This window comes from Eleutherodactylus coqui, chromosome 13 (genome assembly GCF_035609145.1).
Source record: "Eleutherodactylus coqui strain aEleCoq1 chromosome 13, aEleCoq1.hap1, whole genome shotgun sequence".
Classification (NCBI taxonomy): Eukaryota; Metazoa; Chordata; class Amphibia; order Anura; family Eleutherodactylidae; genus Eleutherodactylus; species Eleutherodactylus coqui.
This window is the reverse complement of record NC_089849.1, coordinates 76,847,343-76,863,078: the sequence shown is the minus strand read 5'-3', so window position 1 is coordinate 76,863,078 and position 15,736 is coordinate 76,847,343. Positions and strand designations below refer to the sequence as shown.

The window sequence follows — 15,736 nt, the reverse complement described above, 5'->3', positions numbered from 1 at the left end:
TTTGGGGAAGTAACGGTCCGCTGCGGCAGAGAATCGCGGAGTCTCTCCCATTGTTTTAACACAGGATGCCATGCTGCCGCCGGCCCCATTAAAAACAATAGGAGATGCAATGTGAGGGCGCGCCCAAAGATAGGCTGTGCGCGAAAAACACTCGTGTATGACCCATTTAAAAGAATGAGGTTCATATTTGTGTGAAATTTGTGCGTCACGCGACACACAAATCTCGCACGACTTTATCACCCGTGGGAAGCCGAAATTAGGGTAAATACACACCAAAATCCACAGCGCAAAATATTCTGCGGATTGTGGTGCTAATCCTAATGGTGGTAATAGCGCCGCCACATAGTAATATTGCCCCCAAATGCGGACCCTTATATTAAAAGTGCCCCTAATTGAGCCCCCAAACATTGACATGTGTAAACTTTTGGTGCTTTTTTACCCCTAATAAAAAAACATAGGGATATAAAACCAGCACATGGGTGAAATGCCTAAAAAGTCTCCCCTGTGACACTGCATTCACATTAAGGGCCAGCTGGTCCTTAACGGGTTAACAGAGCCGAGGAGGAAGAAGGCAGTAGTGACTGTCCAGTGTGTGAGGAGACGTACACGGAACTAAGAAGAGTCTGTCTTTGTAGCTGGCGGAAGTCTTATGTGCTGCGCCGGTAGGATGGAAGTCAGTGACGGACAGGCCGGAAGTGCCGCAGACATGTCCCGGGAGAGGTGCTGAATGTCCCCGGTCGGGCATGAGAGGGCTGGTGGAGGCGCTGGGTAGTCAGGGCGGGTGAGTTGGTGGCCCATGCCAGCTCGTACACATGGCTAAGCTGCAGGGCATGGAGCTGTGGAGGGAGACCCTGAGGGGAGCCCGCTGTGTGCTGGCCCCTATGGTGGACCAGAGTGAGCTGGCCTGGAGGCTGCTGAGCCGAAGACATGGAGCTGAGCTCTGTTACTCCCCCATGTTACATGCCCAGGTCTTCGTACGAGATGCCAACTACCGCAAGGAGAACCTGTACTGTGAGGTGTGCCCGGAGGACCGCCCGCTCATCGTGCAGGTAGTGTGATCAGCGGCCAGCTTCTAGGTCACGCCGCTTATCCTGAAAATGCAAAATGTTTCTCGCCTTATTTGTTGCCATGGTGACGGCGACCAGCAATCCGTAATGTTCTTGCTTAATCCGACTTCTGTACCCTAGAAAAACGTTCAGTGCAAATTAATGTCCCAGTAAAAAACTTAAAAGGACGATGTACGGCTCGTCTGACATGGCGGCGCCACAACTGGGGGACAGCGGGCTGAGCTCTCGGTGGGGTTTTCCGTCCGTTGGCGTCCATTGATGGGGACGTGATACGCTCTAACCCTTTCCGTCAAGCGGGGTCAGTAGGACAACGGACGGTTTTGTCCTCACCGGTCACCTTGCCAGTCGTCCCCCGGACTGTTTCTGTAGGGGATGGTCACCCGCAATATAACGGGCGCAACGTAAAGCGCAGCATGTAATATTTACGGACCAAAATCACACATAAAAGTCAATGGGATGGTGGAAAAAATGCAGTTGCGCACTTATTTGCTGCGTTCTTTACGCATGTTGCCAGGAGGCGGAACAAAATGTGCCGATTGTGAATTTTATTTATTCACTTTTTGCATATGTAAAAAATGCGATGACTATAGATGCAAGACATACTAAAGCCCATAACGCAGTAACTACGTACATGCAGTGAAAACGGCGCAATTTCCACTCACCAGAATGCGCATCTCCACGTGATTGGGCCCTGACGTAACCCGTACCGCGTGATTGTTTTGCGTTGGTGTGGTCAGACTTACCTTTTTTACGCACGTGAAATAAGTTTTAGCGAGTCTTTTTTTGCTCCATATTTATGGCCCAAATCCGCCCACGGGTTACTGCGTCCAACAGCGTTTTTTAACGCACCCATCATTGTGATGAGTTGCGTAAAAAAGCGTGAAAACACTGCAAAATGGAGCAGACAGCAGTTGAAAATCGCGGCGCTGGGAGCGTTCTACCGTGATTATAAACATTATAAAGTGCGCGCGGCCTTAAGACGTGTCAGCGTGGTCTTGGCTGTTGATTTTTATTTAGCGTTTCTTCTTCTCTTTACAGTTTTGTGCAAACGACCCCGAAGTGTTTGTCCAGGCGGCGCTGCTGGCACAGGATTATTGCGACGCCATCGATCTGAACCTTGGCTGCCCACAAATGATTGCCAAGCGAGGTATAGTGGTGCACGAACCTGTCTAGTACTGCCCATTGGTTAAGGGGCTTTTTCCATCTCCTAAAGTGATGGTCCATTGTCAGGCTATCCCAGCAGTATGATTGGTGGGGGGCTGGAGTCTGGCGCCCCCCACTGACCCCGAGAATGAAGGGAATGCTGGTGTCGCCCCTTCACTGGTTCTCCATTCAAGTCAACAAGCGTGATGCAGTTCCTCGCACGGCCAAGGGTCTGGGGGCGCGACTGTGTGCTCTTTATTCTCCGGATCTGTGGGGGTTTCAGAGGACGCACCCCATTTATCATAAAGTTATGGCCTGTCCTTGCGGTATGCATCACTTTATAGGATGGAAATAACCCTTTTAGCCTAGTTTGCTACTCAAGGGCACAACGATTTTTGGGGGGATTTTCTTCTCCACTTGTCAAAAGTCAGAAAACTAAAAAAGTTCTATCGACATGGCCGTATGAGGGCTTGTTTGTACCGAGGTGAGCTGTAATTTTTATTAGTGCCATTTTGGGGTACATATTATATATTGTATAACTTCTATGACTTTTTTTTTCTCTTTCTAAAGAACGCTTCAGTTCTGCTTGTCTTATTCTCCTTTTTTTGTCTTAGCCCTCCACTGCGCTATAAATGACACGATACCTTTTTTTATGGGTTGATATGATTACAACAATACAATAATTATATATTTAGTTTTAGCTTTATCCCCCTCCCACCCCCCATATTTTTTTGTTTAAATAGCTTATTTATGGCATTGTTGCTTTCAGAGTTATTTGTTATAGACGCAGCAGTATCAAACATATATTTTCTCTTATATATTTTATTTTTTTTTTACTATTTTTATTTTCCTAATATGTCCCTGTAGGGTGCTTGAACCGGTGATCCTTTGTTCTCTATCTTTGCTATCAGGAAGCCATGGCATACCTAGAGACCAGTATCAGGTGTCTGGTTGCCTTAGCAACTCGGTGACTTCACAGAGGAACAGAAGAAGCTCACTCCCTCTGTTAACTGCTTACATGCCACACTCAGCATTGACTGTGGCATGTAATGAGTTAACAGCAGGGATCAGAGTGCTCCCTAATCATTGCTGTTGCTGTGGGACCTCGGCTGTTGGTTACAGCTGACTCCCGCTGCAGATGACCGTGGGCTCAGCTCCTGAGCCTGCACCATTTGTATGTCATTAATGGAATTTTGCGCAAACCCCTTTCCTCCCATGACGTACAAGTACGTCATTGGCTGGGAAGGGGTTAAGGAGACTTGCGTATGGGGGGAAAAAGGAATATAGTGTCCTAGTACTCAATCAGCACTGCTAGGGACAATGTCAACCACTAGTTTAGTGTTAAAGGGGCTTTCCATTGAAATACTATTGATGACCTATCATCAGGAAAGGTCATCAATAGTTGATCGGTTGGGGTCCGTCGCTCGGGCCCCCAACTGATCGACTGTGTGAGCGCATGCTGTCAGCGCCGCAATAACAGAGGTCGGAGTGGAATCTTCTGCAGGAGGCTGACTGTTGGCTCACCTTGTATATTTGGTGTATCACTCGTTAGCTGTGATGCTTTTTGCAGTGCTACATACATACATACATACATACATACATAAATGCCCAATGCATACAATGTACACACGTCTTTCTTCTTATTGCTCAGGTCACTATGGGGCGTTTCTACAAGATGAATGGGAGCTCCTGGAGAAGATGAGTAAGTGTCTGCACTAAAGGCATTGTTCCACAGACGTTCCTGCACCCTTTTGATTTTCGTTCTTCCTGAATTCCTTTCTTAGTTCAGCTGGCGCACCAGAAGTTGTCTGTCCCCATCACTTGCAAAATCCGAGTGTTTCCTGAGATTGAAAAAACCGTGATGTATGCCAAGTTACTGGAGAAAGCCGGGTGCCAAGTGGGTATTCCATACAGCTTGTGACGTCTGCCCATCATCTACCCCCTTCTTGTCTGCTTACAAGATTGTGTTTTAGCTTCTCACAGTTCACGGTCGCACCAAGGAGCAGAAAGGTCCTCTGACCGGCGTGGCTTCGTGGGAACACATTAAAGCTGTTAGGTGAGTGTATGAGCTCATGTTAGAGGGATTTAGCAAAACTGCGCTAAAGGGAACCAAAGTCCAGCTCTGAGTTTTAAGAAGAAATTGTACATTTTGCTTTTTTCTGGAAAACCGCTCCACTTCTCCTTCGTTCTTGTCTTAATAAGTCTCCATCACGGTTCACTATTGTTGATGAGGTAGCCATTCATGATGTACAAAAGAACATACAGATCTAGATTGGGCAACTGACTTTTGCAAGCCTGCCGTCTAACCTCATTTTAAATCTACACGTGTAATTAAGGCCTCCTTCACACGGGTGACAAAGTCGCACGATTTTGTCACGATGCTACGAAGCGCATGTATGAGAAGCCCATGCTTTCCTATGGGTTCCTTCACACATGCGATGTTTTATAGCATGCAACATCCCGACACAAAAACCTGGCAGGTCCTAGCGATATTCCAGTGACTCGTGAGGTTTTGTAGCTCATGTTTCCCTATGGAGCCTTCCTCTCTGAATCGCATCGCACGAAAACGCAATTTTCATGCGGTACGATGCAACTTTGACAGTAGGAAATCCCTGGGCCAGAAGAGATGAAGACCAGTGCCGGGGAGCAGGAAGAAGCTGCAGCAGAGCCCCGGACAGCACTTCTAGGTGAAGTGTACTTTAACATTTTTTTTCCTGCAGTTAGGGCTTATTTTCAGTGTAAGGCTTATATTTCAAGCCTCCCTCCCAATAAAAAAAAAATACTTTCATGTGGTGCTGCAAAGTCGCGTAACTTTATTAAGGCGATGCTGTGTCGGCCTTGTGAAGGAGGCCTAGAGGTTTCTATAGACTCACTATTACAGCAGCTGGGAACCATTAGTTAACGGCATGTGAGAAGAAGTAACCCTATAGGAGTAGCCCTCCTAAAATTACTCCTCCATATCTAATAGTCAGAGTGGTACTACTGGAAAGACAACTTTTCACTGTTGAGGACCACAGGATACTTTGCGGGTTGTACCTACAAGTTCTTGGGTCACCTCTGACCCCATATCCTCCCTGTTCTTGTCCCTCTCCGTTTTAATTATCTACGTCCTTCCCCCACCACCGCGCCGTATCTCTGCTTCATCCCACTTCTTACTAATTGACTTTTTCCTGTTTCAGCTTTTGCCTACATACATGGTGTAGGTATTCTGTTCTTGCTCATCAGTATAGCCATTTGTAATCACTGTGTTTTGTTCCCTTTAATAACCTGTATAGGAACGCTGTAAGCATCCCAGTTTTTGCAAATGGGAATATCCAATACCTTAGTGATGTAGAGCGGTGTATTCAAGAGACTGGAGTCCAGGGAGTGATGAGCGCAGGTTGGTTCCTTTTTGTCCAGATCGGTAAATCATATGTCCCTTGATGATCTGCCCTTGAGATATATAATCCGACTCCTCTAGAATGTGTCAGTGGCTGCATTTTACATTTAGCCGATTTCCTGCAGATTTCACTCCTGCAATTTGAATTCAATTGAAAGTGTGAAATCTGCATCAGATACACTATAAAATCCGCACCAAATTAGCTATGTACTTGCACAAAAATCAACAAATAAATGTATCTTCACATCAGAAGATCCAACTTGGTTTGATGTAAGCTACTGAACTTGATTGGTGTACCTGTATTCATCCTTTTTGTGTCTTTTAGAGGGAAATCTTCACAATCCAGCCTTGTTTGAAGGGAAGAGTCCCTATGTGTGGGAGATGGCAGAAGAGTACTTAGAACTTGCCCAGCAATACCCATGCCCTTTGTCTTTTGTGCGTGCACACCTTTTTAAGCTATGGCACCACACGTAAGTATTCTGGTTTGTTCACTTAAAATGAATGTCCGCCTTTTAACATTTGGTTGCATTTAGGTCTATTTTGTGCAGTCTACGCAGATAACATGCTGCTTCCTGCAGCTATAACTAGAGAAAACTTAGAAGCATCACTACATACTGTTGTATTATTGCCTACAATGAGTATGCAGTAGGTGACTAAGCGCCCTTTACTGGGGGCTGTAATTAGCCATACTTTTATTATACTCCCTGTGCTGGGGCAGAACATGGCTAGAAGGTTGGAGGAGTGTTTTACACTAGGGACTGGGGGAGGGCAACAAGAGAAAGAGAGGGGATGACCGTGTAGACAGAGGTCTGGGATTAAGGAATGGAAATGGGGGTCGAGCGGGGATAGGGCATCGAATGCAAGAAGTCTGATCAGTAAAGTGGGTGATCTTGAAGCGATAATACTACTACGCTATAGTAGGAATAACGGAAACCTGGCTTGATGAAAAGTGTTGACTGGGCGGTTAACTTACACAGTACCAATCTCTTCAGAAGAGACTGTGGGAACTGGAAAGGGGGAGGTGTATGTCTGTATGTTAAATTCTACGTCTCGTAGTCTCAGCATTAAGATATGGGTGTAGCAGATGAACACGTGGAAGCTCTATGGGGAGAAATACAGGAAGGGAAAACTAATAAAATCCTGTTAGGGGTTTTCTATAGTCCACCAAAAAAGACTGAAATCTTATTACTAAGACAAATAAGAGATGTCAAATCGCAATGAAGTAATTATTATGGGGGACTTTAATTATCCTAATATAATGTGGAAAGATGAAACCTGCGAATCTAACAAGGGTGATAAGTTCTTCAGAACAATTAAAGATAACTACTAGAGATGAGCGAGCATACTCTCTAAGGACTATTGCTCGATCGAGCATTGTCCTTAGCGAGTATCTCCCCGCTCAGAAGAAAAGGTTCGGCTGCCGGCGCGGGTCACAGATGAGTTGCGGCCATGAGCGGGGGGGAGAGAGAGATCTCCTCGCTCTCCCCCGCTGCTCCCTGCCTGCCGCCGGCAGCCGAATCTTTGCTCCCGAGCGGGCAGGTACTCGCTAAGGACAATGCTCGATCGAGCAATTGCCCTTAGCGAGTATGCTCGCTCATCTCTAATAACTACCTTAGCCAACTTGTATGGGAGCCAAGTAGAGGGAGAGCCACTCTGGACTTATTATTAAACAATAGATCGGACAGAATCATGGGGGTGCAGGATGAGGGACACTTGGGAAATAGTGACCACAATTTTATTAATTTCCAGTTGTCATTAAATAGAAAAGCCTTATCAGGGAGCGACAAAAAAATCTACATTTTAGTAAAGCAAACTAATCAGCTGAAGACTGTAAGGGGGAAATAAGTGGAAAAAAGAAAGTATTTACCGTATATACCGGCGTATAAGGCGACGGGGCGTATAAGACGACCCCCCAACTTTCACCTTATACGCCGGTAATACAGTGGAGAAAAAAAAAATCATTACTCACCTCCCCCAGCGTTCTGTCGCGCTCCGGCAGGATGTCGCTCGCTCCTCGTCCCCGGCGCAGCATTGCTTTCTGAATGCGGGGCTTGAAATCCCCGCCTCCAGAAAGCTAATACACACGCCGTCAGCCAGTTACAGCCATTCAATGACATCATTGAATGGCTGTGATTGGCTAAAACACACGTGGCTTCAGCCAATCACACTATTCAATGACATCATTGAATGGGTGTGATTGCTAACACACGTGCGCCTTCAGCCAATCACAGCCATTCAATGATGTCATTGAATGGCTGTAACTGGCTGACGGCGTATTAGCTTTCTGGAGGCGGGGATTTCAAGCCCCGCATTCAGAAAGCAATGCTGCGCCGGGGACGAGGAGCGAGCGACATCCTGCCGGAGCGCGACAGAACGCCGGGCGAGGTGAGTAATGATTTTTTTTTTTTTTACACTTTTTTTTTTTGTATTACCGGCGTATAAGACGACCCCCGACTTCAGAGCAGATTTTTCGGGGTTCAAAAGTCGTCTTATACGCCGGTATATACGGTAAATTGCTAAAACAAGAAAACCGTGAAAAAAGCTCAAAAAATTAAGAGGGGGGAAAAGAAATGATGTAAGAAAAAGATAAAAACTGCAAAATAGGAGGCAGAGAGACTGATCGCCAAAGAGAGCAAAAATAACCCTAAACTATTTTTCAATTATATAAACCGTAAAAGGATTTGCAATGAAAGCACTGGCCTATTAACAAATAATGCAGGAGAAACCATAGAAGATGATGGGACGAGTGAAGGCAAATACATTAAATAGTTTTTTTTCTCAACTATATTTACGAAAGAAAAAGAAATGTCACACGAGAAACAAGGGAATAAAATGAAGTCCTCACTAAATATCACTTGCCTATGGCAGGAGGAAGTCCAGAGCTAGCTAAAGTTTAAAATCAACATCACCGGGTCCAGATGGAATACACCCAAGGGTTCTAAGGGAATTAAGTGACATGATAGACAGGCCACTATTTCTTATATGTAGGACTCTATTGAGACCGGGATTGTATCACTGGATTGGCGCATTGCCAATGTGGTTCGAATATACAAAAAGGGTTCAAGAAGAGAGCCTGGTAACTACAGACCGGTAAGTCTCACTTCAATAATTCAAAAATATTTAAAGGGTTTCTGAGAGATGCCATCCTGGAATAACTCAAGGAAAACAACATCCGCTAGTTACACTGAACAAGGAGCAATCAGCTCATTACTAATCGTTTATGCTGCATAAACGATGGACGATCAGCTGATCGCTCAGTGTAAAGGGCAGCCGTTCAGTACTGCACAGCCGTTGTGTTATGTCAATGGAGAGGGGCGGGGGAGTGCGAGGAGAGAAATCGCCTGCAGCCTCCCCGCTGAGAGCTAACGATACTAGCTCTCATGCTGGGACGAGTGTCGGGCATCATTTGCATGACAGTCGTCTGTCTACAAGGACCTTTAGGTTTCCTGTCCTTCACAGACTATCACCTGATTAAACTCATGACCGCATGTCCTAAACTCATGATCCGTGGGACTATGAGCTTCCACTGATGTGGAGAATAAATTGATTTGGCCCTGAATGGATTGATCATTGTAAGGTATTGGCCAAAATCACTTTTATAGTAGCCATATTCATTGCAGAAAACTCCTGTAGGGATAGCGCAGGAACAAGGAGCCAGGTGAGTATAAAACCGACATCCCCGGGACTCCTCGGACCTCAACCTGTAAGCACCATAATTGAAGTTATGTGCTCATAGGTGGTGACATGTTCTAACGCACTATCAGCACTGATTGGACCTTGTCAGACGTCATAGGGACATATACACAGTTACCAATGTATCCATACATTCCCAGGCACAATGGAGGAATGAAACAATACAGAGTGCTAAAAAAAGATCCTCCAGAAATATTTCATGGGGAATACAAGTATTTACTAAAACAGACACGTCAGGACTGGTAATGGGTCCTTTTTAAGATGACCCTTTATACCTTATTACAGGAGATGATTGCATTTAGTTGCCGCTCTTGATCCCTTTGCATTCATCCGGCACTCTTTAAAGTAGTTTTCAGTTCAGCAGGCAGGCTGCAATGCTTAGAAGACTTTTCCTCCAGATGATGAAGATGCATTGGAGTTTGTTGGAATTCTGTTACGCCTTTAATGTCTCCTAGAATAAACAGCTTAAATCCCCAGGGTATCATTCACACCTTTTGAAATTGAAATGTAGACTGCTCCTTTCCTGTGGATGTTGTAATGAGGATTCTTGGCCGCACTCATTATGCATTGCATAATACTGCAGAGGAGATCTTCTCCAAGCATACTTAGACAGAACCCCCAGGAGCCCGACTGTGTGTGAATCAGCCCTCTCCTCTTGAAGTTCCATCATCTGAGGGATGATAACCACGTATGATATTCTCCAGACATCAGAGTGCTGACATAAAACAGTCCTAGCTTCTTGCGTGTACAATCTCTGCACCTCTGTCATTTTATAGAGTACAAAAATTGTGTATATATGAAGTGGGAAAGGCTATTTTACCCTTATTTATGTGCGTGATGACATGAAGATTAGAGGTGACCATAGACCTAGAATAGAGGCGATGGAAACTTCTTTATTGGCAGTTAAAGGTGTTCTGAAAATAAAGCTTTAAGTTTACCTGACTTTGACGTTTTTCATCAGTTTTATTTTCTCATCAGACTCGATCTCTGATTTCTACTTGTCACTGTTCTGGCGGGTGGAGACTTCTACTGTGAAGTCTTCTATACATTGCATATGGTGAAAATAGCAGATTCTGCTCCCTGACTGTATAGCATACAAAGAGAGATAAAAGCATCGTGGAGGACTATCTACAGCAGTACTGAGCAGTGTAGCTGTAACACAATAGATCACTCACTATTAGCTGCTGCCACCTCCTGTACGAGTCGTTTTTTTTTTCCCTCCTCCTTTTCTCTCCTCTCCAAAGACTTCTATGGACAGCATAAAGTCATCGCCCTCGTACACTTCCTGTTCTCCGTCTCAGTATCTGTTTTACTATAGATGGACTTCACATGACAGCAGACAGTTGTCATCCCCCCCCCATCCCTGTGATGTGCTTGGCTGCATTTTGTGCTGAACCCAATTACCTGTAGCATTTACTTATAATGATCCCCCTACATTTGTTGATTTGATGGGAACTGTGTTCAGTGTTTGTTTCACGGAAGTTTCTCTTGCCTTTAAGAACAAGTTAAAGGGGTTTTCTGGGGAAAATAGTAAGGATAAGTTATCAATAGTTGATTGGCTGGGGTTTGCCACTAGGGATCCCAACTGATCAATTAATTGTGTGCCCTCTTACAGTGCCACAAATACACAGAGGTCAAAGTGGAAGCAGATGCTCCGACCCCTGTGTAGTGGCTAGCGCTTGTAATTACAAGCGCAACTCTCGTTGAAATGAGTGGGGAGCCATGCCTACAGTTAAAAGTTCCGGCCGCTACACAGAGGTTGGAGCATCTGCTTCTGCTCTGACTTTTTTTTTTCTTTGTGCACCTGATGGTAGTGCTGAAAATCGGCTGATCGATCGGGGTCCTGAGCGGTGGACCCTGGCCAATCAACTATTGATGACCTCACCTTTAAGAGACAAAAAGAGCAGGAGCTAGCCCTTGCAAACCTGTGTGGCTCTGTGGTAGTGATCTGCTTGTTTCTATGGGCCATTCCTTCAGTAGTTTTCATACATGATGGCCGGTATGTTGGTTCATACGTTATTGCAGTTAGGATGTTATAGTAGATGGTACTGTCAGATGTTCCTGCAGGCTCTCACTGTTTGAGGCTTTTAGTTTGCAGGTTTACCAAGTGCTACGTGAAGAACTGGCAAAAGCCAAGTCTTTGGAAGGCATCATTGCTGTGAATAAAGAACTGAAACTCAGGTGCCAGGTAATAAGTCTTCAGAGCTTGTTGACCCTGCTGTATTTCCTGCACATATCAGGATTTTCCATTTCTGCCTCCCTGATCCCTGCTTACAACCGCTTATATAAGTGTTGGGTTTACAATGGTGACCTTATGATATGCAAGTGTATCATAAGTGTTTCCATTAGCCTCCCATTGGGTCTGTCAAGTCCCAGTACAGCCGTGACGGTTGTCACTTGTCAGGGCTCTTGTAACGAAGGCTGCTGTGATTGTGGGGGAAATGCGTAGTGTATAAACTAATCAAGTTCCACAAAGGTCTTTTGAAACCTTTTTAGGGGGACTTATCATAAAATGAAAAGTAAAAGAAATATCGAAATCTAAAACCCCAGTTATTTATATGTAAAGCCATGATTCCGAGGCAGTGACCATAACTAGGGCAAACTATATACCAAAATAACCGTAGGGGAATGGTGTAAAAATACCTATGCACATAATTTACAATTAAGCAGTTTTTTTACTTTGAGGAATGATCTTAAAATCAGAGAAAATACATTGTTACTTTCACACATTTTGGTGTCCATATTTCTATAAAAACTATTTGAAGAAAAATTGTAAAAACCGTTTAAAGCCCCAATTGTCAGGGGAGAAGGGGCCAAAATCATGTTAATAATCGTATTATCTTTTTTATGCTTTTACCAGTACAACCGAAAAAGGGTAAAAATTGTCCAGTCCTTAAGAGTCAATTTAGAGTGGGTACTAATAATAAAAAAAATATATATATATATATATATATATATATATATATATATATATATATATATATATATATATATATATATATGTGTGTGTATATATAGTGTATAATATATATAATTTTTTTTTTAATTGGATGCCAATAGATGGAAGCACTTATGTTGCAATCTTTTGTAATTTTGCAATTTAAAAAAATTAACAAAGGTAATCCAGACAGGAAATACAGCCCTTTTTAAATGAACCCCTCTTACACACATGCTCAGTAGTTGGGCAGAATTGCATTTTATTTTTTTACCTTTTTATAGGAAGAAATATCCAAGAGGAAAGAAGGTGAAGTCGTCTCAGGGAATTTGCCATTCCCTCATTGGATTTGCCAACCTTATGTGCGCCCACCGTAAGTTCCTCAGTTTTTAATAATACCCTATTTAATATGAACGTTTTCTTTATTTGTGCATCGAATGGTCCATGCTATAACCAGTGTCTACTGAGAGGCCTTCTAACACTGAGAGATGTTATTGGCCTTTTTAAGGTTAATAAAGTTCTACACTTTCCTTAGGCCTAAAGATGCTTTAAAGGAAGAAAACGGAGTACGAGGGAAAAGAGCGCTGGAGGATGAAGAAGATGGAAGCTCGGAACACCTGTCAAAAAACAAACAGAAGAAGAAACTCCGGAACCCCAACAAAAGTTTTGATCCCACTGTAAAACGTATGTCACTGCTTGGAGAATGTACAGATGCAGCAGTGCTGAGTGTGATATAACTCTGTGATATTATGGTTGTACTACCACCATCAGTCCTACATGGAACTCTAAATATGTTTAATACATCGCAGCTTCCCGTACATGCTGGGCAACTACTGGCCTATAAATACTCAACCGGTAGCTATCACACCCATTCGAACTATGGTTAAACTTAAACCTTCTCCTATTCTTGGAGTTAACCACTGAGTACTGATTGTACAAATCCAACACTCACAAGAATGAAGGTGGGGAAGAGGTTGCCAACACCCATACATATCACAGAGCACAACTAATGACAGCCCAGAGTGTAGCATATCTGCTGCATGGGCGACTCTAGTCTACTTAGTACAAGTATTTTTACACGCCACATTCTATACACACTATTTTACTGCATTAATCATCTTTATCTGTTAATTCCAGCCAAATATGCAAAATGTGACCAGTGTGGGAATCCCAAGGTGAGTTTTAAGTAAACCTTTTTCAGTTATGTTCACCTTGAGTTACTTTAGGGCATCGCTATGTGTAAACTACATACCACGGGGGCGCTATGCGGTTTCTACAGCTCAGAAATTAAGTCAACAGTGAAGCACAGGGAGCTGTGCAGTTTCCGTAACATCTGAGATGTTGAAACATCTTAGCTTGTTGTTTATGCAACTCTAATTCACCTGTATGGGAATTACAGAAATAAAGTAAAAAGAACAGTCAACTGGGATGTTTTATTAAAAATGGGGCACCTCATCCACCTGTCAATAAGACCTAAAGGTTTGAGATGGGAATACCCCTTTAACGGACTGAAGGTGTTACAGATTGCACAACCATGCTTAGTTACCCTAATTATCTTAAGGCTTTTTTTACACGGGGCATCAAAGTGCCCAGGCGTCATCCCAGGGATAATCGCTTTCACACAGGAGCGATCATCACCCTGTGGAGGTGGAGCACCCCGGAAATCGATCATTCACAGTAAACAGGCAGTTGTTCATAGATGAATGACTGCCTGTTTAGACTGAATAATGCAGCGACGGACCAATAATGATTTTCAGGTCTGCATGAAAGATCCGATCAGTAATAATCTAACCATTTATCGCTGGTCATTCTTTCACTGCACACCTTTACATTTAATAATTATTGTGCCAACCGCTGGATTTAATGAGACGTTTACATGATAATTGTGCCGTGCAAAACAGCCTTAGTCGTGAAGATATCTTTTATTTGATGGTGTTTTTCATGTTATAGGAGTTCATTTCTTTGCACCCTCTATAGGTCATATTTAGTCTTTTTTTTTTCCTTTCATTCCATTACTGGTTTTGCCAAGCAATGTACCATCCTTCCACTGAAGGGATGCAGGATTTGGTATTTCAATTTTCAAATGCAACTTCCAATTCTAGACCTATATTGGGCAATTGCTGTGTATGTGATTGCCTAATCTAGAAGCATAGGCTTGCCACAGTAATATGACTGGCTATACCTCCTATTGCTTTTTACAGGGCAGTAAGTGTGTGTTCCATCTGTGCCGCAGCTGCTGCAAGAAGAAAGCATTCAGGGAGTTGGCAGACTGTGCAGGTAGGTATGAGCCGCCTGCCACTGTGCCGCCATCTTTGGATAATGGAAGCGGTACTAAAACTTTATTCTTGTCTCCAGGTCACGGGCTGCTTTTTAAAACCAAATACGAGAGATCTCTCCAGTGTAAGGATGAAGATGTGCCAGAGAAGAACCTGACCGAATCAAAGCTCCCACAGCCACCCCCTGAGATCAAAGCCTGAGCCCGAGCTGCTTTTTACCTAGCTCTTCATGGGCACTTCTCCTATCGCTTGCTCAGGGAAATCTGTAGTTTACCACTTGTGTCTGGGACTCTCACTACTCCACGGTGAAAGAGCGCGTTACAAACATTTTGCACTTCAGACTTTTTTTTTGTTTTTTAAAGCTTTAAATTCCCTTTTTTAATTTTTTTTTGTTTTTTGGACTGGACTTCGGAAGGTACCGTCATTGCCTTTTTAACATTTGCTGCTGCTACTGGATTTAAATCCTCTTCTTCTATAAGCTTCAACTTAGGATGGCACGGTGAAAGAAGTGGATTCACAGGGAGTCGTTTTAAACTTTTAGACAGAAACATGAAAAATAAAGATCTTATCTGCTTCTACCCTGCCTGTGTCTGAATGTTTCCTGCCAGTATTTGCTATACCTCAGTAGTGTGGATTTGACCTCTACGTAGGTGACGGTGTGATGTGGAGAGTGACATTCTCAGTTTATTTTTGTGTGGAGATAATAAAAGTTTTCAACATCTTTTTGTCTAAATATGAACTATTTCTTAGCGAGTGATTGCTTGAACTTTGGTACACTGTAGAACACTCGCTACTGGGATCCATTAAAAATTGAAAGTATTTCTTAATTCTTACACATGAATTCAACACATGCTATATTCTTATATAATTTTCTCTTAGTGTCCTCAAAATGATCTAGGTCAGGAGCGGTACGGTTTCTCCTTATGGAGACTGCCTAGTAGGTGTGAGGAGACTTAAAAGGCCATGCAATGCTCCTTTGGGGAATTTAGTAAACAAATGGAACATGTTACAATACCTTAGCAGTTTCACCTATTCAGGGGCGGATTGGGAACTTAAAATAGCCCTGGAAAAAGGGCTGAAAGTTTGGGCAGAGCTGGAGATTCCACTACTCATGGAGGGGGCGGCTTTTGAAACAATAGGCAGGAACAGAGCCCGGACCACAGGCTGCGGCGGACCACCCATGGGACTGTCCATCGCTAATTTGCATATGGCATGGGCTAAACTTAAGGGCTGATATCTGCAC

General features: G+C 43.7%; 1 protein-coding gene across 1 annotated transcript; it reads left to right on the top strand.

Moving 5' to 3' along the window:
* The first annotated feature begins 666 nt into the window (after window positions 1-666).
* DUS1L (dihydrouridine synthase 1 like) lies at window positions 667-15,215 on the top strand. The gene is made up of 13 exons (XM_066588010.1): window positions 667-1,049; window positions 2,106-2,214; window positions 3,862-3,912; window positions 3,995-4,107; window positions 4,184-4,266; window positions 5,486-5,589; window positions 5,915-6,059; window positions 11,374-11,470; window positions 12,502-12,590; window positions 12,753-12,901; window positions 13,355-13,392; window positions 14,419-14,494; window positions 14,573-15,215. The coding sequence occupies exons 1-13, from the start codon at window positions 813-815 to the stop codon at window positions 14,692-14,694; spliced, it is 1,413 nt and encodes a 470-aa protein (XP_066444107.1). The 5' UTR covers window positions 667-812; the 3' UTR covers window positions 14,695-15,215.
* Window positions 15,216-15,736: the final 521 nt, after the last annotated feature.